Raw genomic sequence first — 13,404 nt, 5'->3', positions numbered from 1 at the left:
ACAACAGTTGCTTCACAACAGTAAAATTGTCAATGTACCTTGCACAAACAATACTTAATAAAAATCATTACAAAGTAGGATACACCTACTGAAAAAATTCACAACCATTTTGTTTCTAAGATTCTCTATTACAAAGAAAAAAAAAACACATTCTTATGCAATCACCTCAGCATGTATATTTATCTCAACAACTATGATTCTGAGATACAGGAAATAGAGATTCTCTGAAATAAATAATAGGCCAAGAAGTTATGCATTCTTTAACCATGCTGAATAGCAATACCCTTATTCTACATAACTTAGAATTATAATAAAATTAGATAATTATTTTTAAAAAATAATTCATCAAAAAACAAAAATAAAAAAGGATTATCTACTTGGATATAATGAAAAGTGAACTTGCACAAAAAATTTAACACTGACAGTATAATTTTGACACATTAATTGAAATTCATGCTTAAATTCTTAAGAAGTTTATTTCATAAAAAACTGTTACACAGATTTCATAATTTAGACCTGTTACTAAATCTTATTTATTTTCACACAAGTTATAATTTTTTGAATACTTTAGCTACCAATCTTGAAAAACATTTATGGAACACCCTTTCAATAACTGAAGGAAAACCAATTTTATTTACTATCATCATTACTTTGCTTTTGTCTGTTTGTGCACATAACTAAACAATAGGCTATGTGCACTCTGCATACTATGGAAAATTGAACCCTGGATTTTAATGTTGTAAGTTTGTAAACTTTCCAATAACCCACTGGGGGAGTTATTACTTTGCATTAATTACTTAAAAATACACTGTTTTATAAGTATTTTGATGCCACAACACTGACAAAATTTGACAATAAAAATGTGATACTGTATCATTTTCTTCTGTTGTGGTCAGTCAGCAAGTTCTGTAAGCATTTAAAATTCACGAACATATAGATGAAGCAAATGGTAGATTATTTTTTTAGCTGTATTGAAAATACTCAAATGTTATAATTTTGTATTAAAAACAGTGAACCAAAAGCAAAAAAACTGAAATGTACATATAACTCCAGTGGACTGACATTATCAAACAACATTAATTTGAATTGAGTTGTTTAAACTCGGCTAACAATACCAAGAATTAAATTGTGGAGGAATGCTACAAGTTCTTCATATACCTATAGAATGATAGGTTTCTTTTTTGTGAATGTCAAATACTTAAATACACCATTTCAACATTAATTTGAACTGGTATTTGGAAGTTAAATATTTCTAATATTTTGAAAATTGTTACAATGAAAATGTTACAATCTTTACATGGAAAATATTGTTCATTCTTATAGTACCTCATAATTCATAAACTATTAAGAGCTTTTAAATAATATTCTAGAAGTAAAATCATTCTGATAAAGTTGGCAATATATTTATAAAAAATCAAATAATAAACAACACAGTCACTCACTAGGAACTATACAATCAATAGGAAAGTTTAAACTTGAATTTAATCATGAAACTATTCTACTAATAAATACACACGTATATATAATTTGCAAATGTACTTGTTTTATCACAAAAGGAGTGTCCCTGAGTTCTTAAATATAACCATGTTAACAAAATTTGTTGAATGAGACATTAACATCCTTTTGGAATGAAATTTCTCATTACTAACGAAGAGAAGAAGTACATGGTTCCCAGTGTAATAAAACACAAAATACCATGCTAGAAACTTACAATGTTGGCTCACTTCTAATTACGAATCAAAACTACAATTTAGTCATTACCATTCAAACAAAGATCACAAAATATATAATTCCCTAATAGTGTTGTTCAAAATGTAATATTGTAAGATAAATTCATTTTTTCTGTAGTGACAGTGTAGCAATGGAGTCTTCTAAAATTATTTTCTATGTAGTTACATTTATTTTTACATTAACCATCTTTTTTCATGAGAACTGGTATATAGTTGTTTTACATTGACCATCTTTTTTCTGGTAAATAGTTGTTGTCTCCCTTTAAAATATTTAGCATGTGATGTCCCTCCCTCCACCCAAGATCCAGAAAATTATTACTTATGGTAAATAAACAACAACAACAACAAAACTAATGGAATGTATTATATAATGTACAGCTTCAATGAACTATTTCCTATGGTTGTTATACTGAATACTTCTAAATCTTCATCATTTTCAAGAAACAAATCTCGATGGCTAGGTCTCACAAGCATGTACCACTATGTCAAATATATGAATTTTCAAAACATTAGCAAGTGCTTAAAAAACAGTCATTTTCAAATGAACTGGTATTGTTATACCTTAACGTATACCTAAACACCATAGATGAACCTGTTGTCTATAACACATTTTAGAAATATCATAGCTACTTAAATCATTATAGTTAGCTCTCTTTTGATCCACCTTCTAAATGTTGTTCTAACAGTTCTTTAACCTTGTGTCTATTTAATATATTAGCAATATCTATGGGTGTGTGTTCATACAAGTTAGTACGACTGGTGTCAACGCCAACTTCCAGGAGATACTTGACACATTCTTCATGATCCATCTCCACTGCCTAAAACAACAACAACAGAAAATTCAGTATATAAAGTGGGAATCTTTGCTTAAACTATAAAACCTTACGAGACTGATTTTAAGAAAAAGTAAAACATAAAATAATGAACAATATAGAAACTAACTGTTTCTAATAAATAAATGAAACCTCTGAAGAAACAAACTTCATACATTTCTGGAAACATTCTTATCTTCTAAACCTTTCATGTATACCTAGAGATCATACTTACAACATGCAGAGCTGTCCTTTTGCAACCATCTTGTTCACTAAGGTTAGCACCAGCTATTGCCAGAGATTTCAGTCGCTTTACAGAGTTCCTTTTAACTGCACTATAGGATTAATGAAGATATCACTAGGACACAGTCATATTTAAGAGCATAATTACACTTAAGAAAAAAAGGAAAGAAATTAATAATCAAATTTATGTTGAACTCAATGATCTCTTAATTTTTTCAATTAGTTTAATTGTGGGCACTGAGCACCCCCATACTTCTAATAATTAAACTTAAAAATATGGCTAAAGTAAGATATATCTTTTTCACACTATTGTGATAAGAAATGAAGCAGTATTCTTATTTTCAAAGTTTACAATCTATATTTCAGATAAATGAAATAACATAATACAAGCAATGAACTAGGGCATCATTTTGTTTTTGATAGCAATCCACTTTTAAGTTTGAAGCTTTAATTAGTTTTTTTTCTAAACAGGAGTATATGATCTGTGTTTGTTTTTGCATGGTCTATATTTAACCCTTTGCCAACCATGTCCATTTTTTCTTGTCATGAGGGCATGAAAAAATTACAGATAACTTATCTGAACTCATATTTTAATTTTTTAATGAAGTTTAAAGAGAAATTCTACCTAAAAAAATCCAAAATATGTTTTAGACTGTAAACAAATGCCCTCTAAGGCTAAAACATTTTCCCTTGCACTTTAGTTCTTGGTCTGTCATTTATGAACAATATTTAAACCTTTTTCTAGTCTTTTCTTTTTTCCTCATAAAACAGTGTCTGTGCATGTTCAACCTCAGTTTTAAACATTTTAACCAATGCTATTCATAAGGTATCAATTTTAGCACCAACTCATTCAATGCACTGTATTTCACAATTGGCAAATCATAGAATGATAAGCAAAACACAAAATACTTCAGACACATTAACTTCAGGCTATAATTAAGTGCTGATCATTTTGTTACATTTTGAAAATCTTCCTTTTGAAAAAAACTGCATATGGCATATATGCAATTTTTTTATAGCATTCAAAAACATGCTTCATTGGTTAACTATTCATTTTAATCATTATATTGCAATATTAACTCAAAATAAATGATTCTAGAAACAAAAGCTGATTCACTGGTATTAGGGTTAAGATTTACTAAATTACTTATGTGTGAATGCAAGGTCTTTAAAAGTGAATTAGGCTTAGCTCTTTGAAGTGAAAGAGGTTGTGATTTTTCTATTCTTTTGTATTTAAATTAGCAGATTTAAATAAAATAATTTATATTATTTTTTTATATTTAGTTCATAATAAAAATACAACTTACTATTCAGAGAGATGAACTTATACCATCTGTATGTACTACTAGTACTAGTACTGAGATAAAAGATGCCTCAAGCACTATTCACGCATGTTTCGAGCATTATTCACGTGTTTGATACAACTTCTATTGGCAGAGTAGAAAAAGCTATTGGCACAATCAAATAACTTTTCAATAAAGATAAATTAATGAAACAAGTTTGAAATAAAAAAACTATATTTGTTTACTACTTCATGCCTTTAGGAGAGTTCCTGTCAAGTTTCAAACAGTTTCATCTACTAGTTTTATATTTGGAACAAAATTTGGCAAAACCTACATTAGGTCCTCACAATGCAGGAACATGTCAGGTAAAAGGTTAACAGTTACTGTTTCTTCAATATAATTTTTTGTTGTTAATGGTAAATTTTCTACACCATTTCTTCAACTATAGTCCAATGTTTATTTTTTTCTGTTTCTAGAGTAATAAGGTATGGAATATGAAGCTCAAAACCACACAAACCTGTTAAATGTAGTTTTTTAATAATTAGGATACAAAGTAGACTGAATTCACAAACCTTATAAGATTATCTGCTAAGGTGAGGGGAGGAAGACAAAGATGACTTCCAGCTTTTTTTAACAGTTTTATAACTGAATGATGATCAAACTCAATAGCATTTTGGATTGGGCACTTGTGTTCTCTGTCTCGCATGTGGACACTTGCTCCATGCTGAAGAAGGTATTTTACCATTTCCACATTACCTTCTGATGCAGCAATGTGTAGTGGAGTCCTGAAGTTATAATCACAGGCTGAAAGGTAAGCTCCCTCCAAGAAGAAGATTAGCAGATATTATTGACAATAAAACTTAAGACAATAAAAAATCAAGTAAAAAAATCACTGAGTTAACAAATAATTTTTTAAAAGTTCTTTATTATTATTATTATAACAATAAGATATATATAAAAAAAAGTTTTATGTAAAAATATTTATTAGATATATTATAACAGTGAAACAAAAGCATCTTTTCACAGAATAGATGAATGGATTTATGAACATAGTAGTTAGCGGATTATAAAGTAACAACAGAATGAATACACAATTGCCTATGTACTGCAATTATCAAGGAAGTTATTCATTACCTAAATTATTTTTGTTACATGTAGAAAGTAAAGTCTGTATACATCTAATGGTCAAATTCGCTGTTTCAGTATAAAGTATGTGTGAAATCTGTTGCATGCAATAATCAATTAAAAGTTTGCATTCAAATGTTTGTATTATACAGGAAATAGCAATGTATTTTTATTTATAGATTTTTTGCATTTTGAACTTCTACAGCATAAAAATTGTTATCCACATTTTCTACTACTCTGTTCATTAATATTTTACATAATTATATTAATAGGCAATATCTTTGTATGATTTATTTTTTTACATCTATACAAATATGGGGTTGAAATTCATTATAATACACAATGACAAATGGTGAATAATATACTAGTTTTGAAGAGTTGGTGTTGGTAGATGGATAAACACACGCACATATCCTGTATTAAAGAGAAAAATTAGACATGACCGATAAATTCATCACGTTCACTAATGTTAAATTTCTGTTATGTGCAAATATAATTTCTTAGGTGATATAATGTTTTAAACATTATGGAGAATTCATAGTTTCCAAGTTACAAGGTGTTGAAACAACAAGCATATAACTTACAGACTGTCTCATTATTTCCAGTTTTTCCAGATCACCTTTAGCTGTGACTGAGCAGAGAATAGAAGGGTACAAAGCACTACGAAGTGATTCAACTTCCTAGCAAGAAAGAAAGCAAGTTAGCCCCAATACAACCAACGAGTACCTTTCAAGTGTTGAGTGCATACCTAGTATGTCAAGTTTCAAAATTTAAGTAAAAATAATAATATTAACTAATTCATTAATTTTTATCTAAAAAACATTTCACAAAGAACAATGAAAAAAAATGTCCAACATTAATTACTTTCCAGCTCAAATTACAGGAATGGCTACCAAAAGAAACTTTCTGATCATTTTTACTAGGTAAGTGTTTTCATGGCTAACCCCCAACTATACCCGCTTCTTCACAGTAGGTTCAAAAGAACATCTTCAACTGGTAGTAATAAATGGTCACAAACAGTAACAAGCTAATTACTGATGTCACAAACTCTCATTTAGTTAGTTAAATCTAACCATAGCATAGCTGTAATATATATATATAAATATATAAAAGTGTGAATTTTATGCAAACTACTGTGACTAAGTATTCAACATTTTACAAAATCTGTAGAGTATTCATATCAACTACAAGAAATCACATGAGCTGCTGTTTTATGTTTAGCTATGCACCAACAGTGGCACACGTAATTTCTTGCCCAAATTTATGCCCATATCTCTGAGAATACTTGAGCTACTATAAAAAACATTTGCTCTCAAGGTAGAGGAACATATATTCCAACTATATACCAAATTTAAAAGAAATCAATTAATGGGAAGTTTTACTGAAAAAAAAACAAAAAACATTCGAAATTTATTTAGAAGGTTTTTGAGATTACAGAAATGAAATTTGACAATTTTCAGATGAAGGAAAAGTGTTTTTAATCTTAACATGAAAATCATGATTCACCTGGAACAGTCAACACTGACACCATATAGTCCCAGAGAAAGTTTTATTGAAAATACTTCCTTAAAAATTCTGATTTTTTTGTCTACAAAAGGCTCTTAATGCTTACTGAAAGATTGTGAAATTTCATGGAGATACATGAAACACATTAGAAGTTATAGTATTAAAACTATAAAGGCCAATTTGGGGTCATGAACTCAGGTGATCTGACCGAGCCTGAAGTGAGAAAGTTAATTAAACAAAGCAATATTAAACAAAAATTTTATTAAAAAATGCATGCTATAATTTAAATTATTATACGTTGCTTAACAAATTTGTAATAATATTGAAAATAAACAGTTAACTGTAAGCATAAACATATAGCATACAAAGTAAAATATAAGTATCAATAAAGTATGAAAATCAGTAATGACAAATTTAGAGAAAGCATTACCATCACAGTAACACATATAATTTTGTCAATTTGACAGAGACAAACTATTTGTATACCAAAAAGTTAGTATATGCTTTTCCACTATTAGAGTAATATACAAACACACTGAAAAAGTTTTACCAACACCTAAACTAAAATACATATTAGGTACATTTAAATAAGAAATCATGGGGGCAGGGTAAAAGATTAAATCAAATTTACAGTTTTATAAATATCTTAATTTTATGATATATATATATATATATATATCTCAAAATATTTAGCATTTTCAATATACCAAAAACAAAATTCATAATTTATTTTGGCATTGTATACAATTCAACATAAGAAACTCTCAAAAGTTTGTTTAAGATATTGATATAATGATAGTGTGTCTGTAAGAGAAATGTTAAAGTAATAACTGTATACAAGCTGCAAAAATTCAAGACATAAAAGTCGAAAATAAATTGTCAAAAATGTTTTGGACATTCAGTGCATATCCGAAAATAAAGTAAACTAATTTCATATTGTTTTGTAATATTACTATGTACTGAACATTAATATACAATATTTCAATGACATAGTATAAAGGTCAATGACTAACATCTAATGGTATTTTATGAGACAATAAACAAGCTAATTTCATATCATTACATCCTCAATGAGTATGTGATTATCCATGTATTTGAACGTTAATACACGAAAATGAAGGATTTTATACGAGGACAGGACAAATCTTATGTGCAGTCATAGTACAGTAGTGCTTAACAGTATTAATTTTGATAATGCAGGACATTTAAGTCCATTATTTCCCAAACTGGGACATTTTCGCATCTCCTAAAGTTTCTGAAGAGTAGCAGGACAGGCAGCTCGAAAACGGGACACTGTCCCGCTGAAATCAAAACGACTGATCACATTACTATTAGAGTAATACAAACACTTTGAAAAAATGTTACCAACATCTAAACTAAACTAAAACACATATAAGGTACATTTAAGTTAGAAACCAATATCAAAATATTTAGAATTTTCAAAATACCAAACAACAAAATTCATAATTTTTTTGGCATTGTAGCAAGTAAGAATAATCCTATTCAAAATAAACTCTCAATAAATAAAAAACATTTCAGTATGAAAAGTGTGTGATCAAACAAATATGTGTGAAGCAAGTTGATATTAATAAGAAATAATACTAACAGAATTTAGGTAAAACAATAATTAGTGAAGATACGTGAAATACTTCCAAGTTTTCCCATAAATGAGTTCCTTTGAAATGCCCTTTACTATGCCATAAACTTTATAAGCAACTTTAACTTCTTTTTATTGGAAATAAGTATATCATAACTAAGTTAGAAAATTCACAAGACAAAAGCCTTTGAGATTAAAACAAACATCAACCATACACTCAGGTTAAGATGAATTATGATATTTTTTACAATAAAATAGTTACAGGTGTCAGAAGGCTATCTATTATTCCTGGAATATTAGATTGGAAGTGAGGTGTGCAATGCACAGACTAAGGTGACTGGTAAGATTTCCCAAATGCTTCAGAGGGACATGCAGAGGTCCATTTTTGCTTCTACTTTGCAGCATTCCCATATTTCAAAGTCTTGTTTATTGATAAAAAAATAAATAAAAACTTCTCATGTGAATATCATTCTCCTTAAGTAATTTGATTACTATATAGCCCTTCATTCCTACCCTGGCATGATGTCACAGCATGTGGTCTGAACAATTACTAATGATAATAGTTATAGGCAACATTTAAATATGATTAGATAGAGCAGATGATAAACTATTTTTGTCACTGTATAGTAGTAAATAAAGTTGTTTAGTAACACAGTAACGTATAGTGTTGTAGAAATCTGTTGGGAAGTTTAGTAGACTTAAGAATAAACCACAAACTTTGGAATGTTTTTTATAGTTTTCTTACATGTTCCATTTGTTTCTGTAAATATTTTGCATTAAATTATATTTGTTTGAAAGTTAAATAATTTTGCTTCTATGAAAAGACATAAGATAAGCTTAATTGAGCTTAGCAAGCACAATAGGCAAGAGGAAAATATTCTAATGACTCAAATCCTTATCTATTTAATATATCTGTTAAGTTACTCACAATCAAATAACATACACAAAAAAATAAAGGAAATTTTTTGAAAAGAAACTTGTCTCTATTAAATATAAATAGATCCCAACCACAAACATTGTTAGCAAAAATATTTGTAACTAGCCTGAAAAAGTTAATGGTCACACCACTTTGAAAGGTAAGGTCACAAGTCATGGATAAATCTCTCTTTTTTTACATTGTTTTGTATGATTTATAGTGAGAAGTGATGACTACTGCAATTATCAAAACAAAATATCAAAAGAAATGTCAATAAAGTTGAAACTGACTAGATATACAAAGTGGAACTTTCTAATCAGAAATAAAAAAAAACTGGGATTCAAAAACAAAAAGCTTTTTTTCAAAACAGTGTCTCAAAACCAAATTTTGTAAATTCTATGAACTAAAACAAATTATATTAATTTTTTAAAGCTGAAACTAGACACTACAGAGTTAAGTTTGTATTAACTTTCATGCAATTTGGTTAAGCCAAAGATGTGAAATGGAAAATAAAAAAAATCCAAAGAACTTGTGCATAGTTCAATGTATTTTTAGTTTTGTACAAATAACTAACCTATTTTCACTTCCCTTAATGTGTTTGTTTAAAAAAAGCAAACTATGATTGGCAGTAAAAAATAAACAGTTTAACAAATATCCTATCTTACAAACAAAAATTACCTCTGCAGAAGAAATATGCATGGCATTAATAATTCCTGTGATGAGACTTTTATCTTCCAGCTTAGTATTCTTCACTACAGTTAGTTCACCTCTCAGGTTAGTCTCCATCATCTTAAAAAGAAACAAACACATTAAAAGATATAAAAAGGCTTATTATTTACTTTTTTTAACTACCAAAAACACAAATTTTTAGAGATTAGTTGGGGAAGGGTTTCAGTCCTCTACAGATACAAAATTATTTACATAAAAATTAATATTTCTTACAGATTTTGAATTCAAATAATCAAGTTTATATTTCTCTAGAGTAGCGCTTCTCAACTGGATGAATGGTTCAGCCAGGATTAATGAGATCAGAAACAGGATGAGTGAGTATTATCAATTATACACCAAATTCAAGAGCAAAAAAGTCATTAGTTATTATCATTTATTCTAGTTGTAGTTTGATAAATACATTTATTTTTTGTTTATTATATATTGTATTCATTTTAGTTGTAGTTTGATGTATATTTGAGTCATAATATAGAAATTTGCATTTTAATTTAGTACTTTTTTTGTCTTTTTCAAATTGTGGTGAGTAAGCTGTTGTGAAATTTACTTATAGGGGTGAATGATATTGGAAAAGAATGAGAAGCACTGCTCTAGAGGATAGATGATGTTAAGTATATGTATCTAATGTTAAAGATTCAGACCATGCTACTATAATTCATAGCTATCTGTGTCTTTTGAAAAGACCTGTAATATATTACTTATCAGTTTTATATTTACTAGACTTTATTCCATTTCTCATTTTCCTTCAAAACTTTTACAATACAGTTTTAAAAATTGTGTGTAATAGCCTGAATCAAACAAGCATTCTGAGAAACAGTATTAGTGAAAAACATGGCATACAAAAGTTTCCTAGGTGAAAGCACCTTCACAAGGATGTCGTCTGTTTAATGATCATCTACTTCTCTATGATATATATAGTCAGAAAATAGTCAAGATAATAACTTGACCTATATTACTCTTAAATGTTGAACAAATGGTAACTTGGTGATAAGTTATGTTCTTCACATTTTGTAAGTAAATCAAGGAATAAACAATGTTTTCTTTAACTTCGTAAAATACAGACACACACAAGAAAGTAATATAAAGTGCAATGAGAAAAAATAGTGACTAACATTTCAGCCAAATGAACATCTGCAGGACATAATAAAAGTTTTGTTCAAAACAAGTGTTTTCCATACAGTTATTATAGGTTTTCTGTATTTCCCCTAATTAAAAAATTACTAGTAATTACCTAACATTTTCAGTGGTTGCATGCAAATACCTGTGAAAAACTTTTAACCACAAAAACGTTTTGTACCAACATACTAATAAACACCAATAATCCAAGTTTACTTTAAATTGGCACCAGTGTTTTTTCAGGTTTTCACCATATACTTTGTTTTTCTTTATTTATCAAATGTTCACTTTAAAAGAGATAAAGTAGGAAAGTCACATTTTTAACACACATCAAAATTTTGTTTAATATCACATTTACTTCCATACCCTGATATAAAATACTCACCTTTCGTTTTGTTTCAAATGACCATTGAGACTTGCTCAGAATATAACTAAGCTTCGTAAGGGCTGCCTCAGGAGTCATATCAGAACCAAGAACAACACCTATCTCTAGTAAGGCCTGTAATGGTACACAATTTTCAGTTTAGAGGATAAGCTATCTTAAAAATACATATATGTATGTGTGTGTGTGTGTATATATACACTGCTCATAATATTTTCTATTTATTGCAGACTAAAACTAACAACAAAAGTTTTTTTTTCAAGTCATTGCTAATAATTGTTGTGCATTATGAAAAATAAAACTGTGTTAATGACAGTAATATGCAAAATCAGATAAGTTCACACTGGGCATGCTGTCAAGCAGGCCTAATGCCGAGAGTATAGCTAATTAAATGGACTGTCAATCTATTATCGATACACTAAATATCAATTTATAACCTAAAAAAGATAACTGAAAAAATTTCTAAAAATCATGTTAATATCTGTGTGTTTTATATTACTAACATATTCACTCCCATGCATGCAAAATTACAAATGGAGGACATAAAATTTTTGTTCAAAACAATTTAGTTTTTCATAGTTATTTTATGCTTTCTGTATCTCCCTCAAGTCAAAAATTACCAACAATAATTAAACATTTTTAGTGGTTAAATGCAAATACTTGTGAAAACATTTTAACCACAAAGATGTGTTTTGTATCTAAATTACATTTGCAATGACACTAAAATAGTCTCAATTGAAAAACAGCCTTCAGCCTTTAAGAAAGGCTTACTAGCTGAATTTCAGATAACAGCAAATTTTAATAGGTATAATTTACCCTTACTCATAAACAGTAGATAGTGGTAATGACATCAATAACATGTACCCTCAATGATTTATTTGTCATTTAGATACTCTGTTGAGAATGTATTTTAAAATTATATTAAAATATGAGTAGTTGGTTTATACAAGCTTCAGTTTTTCTTGAATAGAAACAATTACAAGCCTCCCACCAGATTCTAAGCAAAAATAATTATATATAGGGGGAATATAATCAAAACTATAGGGCATATTATTCAGAAAAGACAACAAAATAAGAGACACTTACTTGTATATAGGAGTTCTTGGTAATTAGTAATGTTTGTTTTAATTTTGCACAAAGCTACACGAGGGCTATCTGCACTAGCCATCCCTAATTTAGCAGTGTAAGGCTAGAGGGAATGAAGCTAGTCATCACCACCCACCACCAATTCTTGGGCTACTCTTTTACCAATGAATAGTGGGATTGACCGTCACTTTATAACGCCCCCACGGCTGAAAGGGCGAGCATGTTTGGTGTGACGGGGATTCAAACTCACGACCCTCAGATTGCGAGTTGAGTGCCTTAACCAACTGGCCATGCCGGGCCAATTAGTAATGTTAAAATACATTACTCAATTATTGTTTTCACATGGTAACTTCTTATTTCTATTCTTATGGGCACAGAAGAATTCTGGCAGAATACTGATAGAGAAGCATACATTTCAATAACCTAATAAAAATTCTCCACTTTGCTGTGTTAACTGTTAGAGTTAAATTTTTAATTGAAAACTTTTTGCATCAAAGTATTCAAAAGGTTTCCGAGTTGTTCCATATTTGTTGACACCACAGACTAATTTGTTGTTCATTAAGTCTAACGAAATGGGCTCCTGTATTTTACATGACCTTGTAACCACCATGTAACCATGGTGGTATACATTCAATAACTCTGAAAGTACTTAATGTATCCTCAGGAAAAATGACAAGCTTTTATTAAGCATTATTCTTTTGTAAACAGAAAATCAGAATTTTTAATGTTAAAATACATTACTCAATTATTGTTTTCACATGGTAACTTCTTATTTCTATTCTTATGGGCACAGAAGAATTCTGGCAGAATACTGATAGAGAAGCATACATTTCAATAACCTAATAAAAATTCTCCACTTTGCTGTGTTAACTGTTAGAGTTA

The 13,404-nt window shown here is 29.0% G+C and overlaps 1 protein-coding gene across 2 annotated transcripts in view; it reads right to left on the bottom strand.

Moving 5' to 3' along the window:
• Positions 1-1,932: 1,932 nt before the first annotated feature.
• The window catches only part of LOC106465463 (L-asparaginase-like), a 79,138-nt gene continuing 67,666 nt past the window's right edge, over positions 1,933-13,404 (bottom strand). For both annotated transcript variants that reach the window (XM_022393364.1, XM_013925693.2), the window contains exons 10-15: positions 11,440-11,553; positions 9,891-10,001; positions 5,778-5,873; positions 4,641-4,888; positions 2,778-2,877; positions 1,933-2,548 (exon numbers count right to left, since the gene is read on the bottom strand). In XM_022393364.1, coding sequence (XP_022249072.1) covers positions 2,375-2,548; positions 2,778-2,877; positions 4,641-4,888; positions 5,778-5,873; positions 9,891-10,001; positions 11,440-11,553 — 843 coding nt within the window. In that variant the 3' untranslated portion in view covers positions 1,933-2,374. The remainder of the gene's footprint in view (positions 2,549-2,777; positions 2,878-4,640; positions 4,889-5,777; positions 5,874-9,890; positions 10,002-11,439; positions 11,554-13,404) is intronic.

This window comes from Limulus polyphemus, unplaced genomic scaffold (genome assembly GCF_000517525.1).
Source record: "Limulus polyphemus unplaced genomic scaffold, Limulus_polyphemus-2.1.2 Scaffold1953, whole genome shotgun sequence".
Taxonomy (NCBI): Eukaryota; Metazoa; Arthropoda; class Merostomata; order Xiphosura; family Limulidae; genus Limulus; species Limulus polyphemus.
The sequence above is the reverse complement of the archived record's forward strand: the minus strand, read 5'-3'. Positions and strand labels throughout refer to the sequence as shown.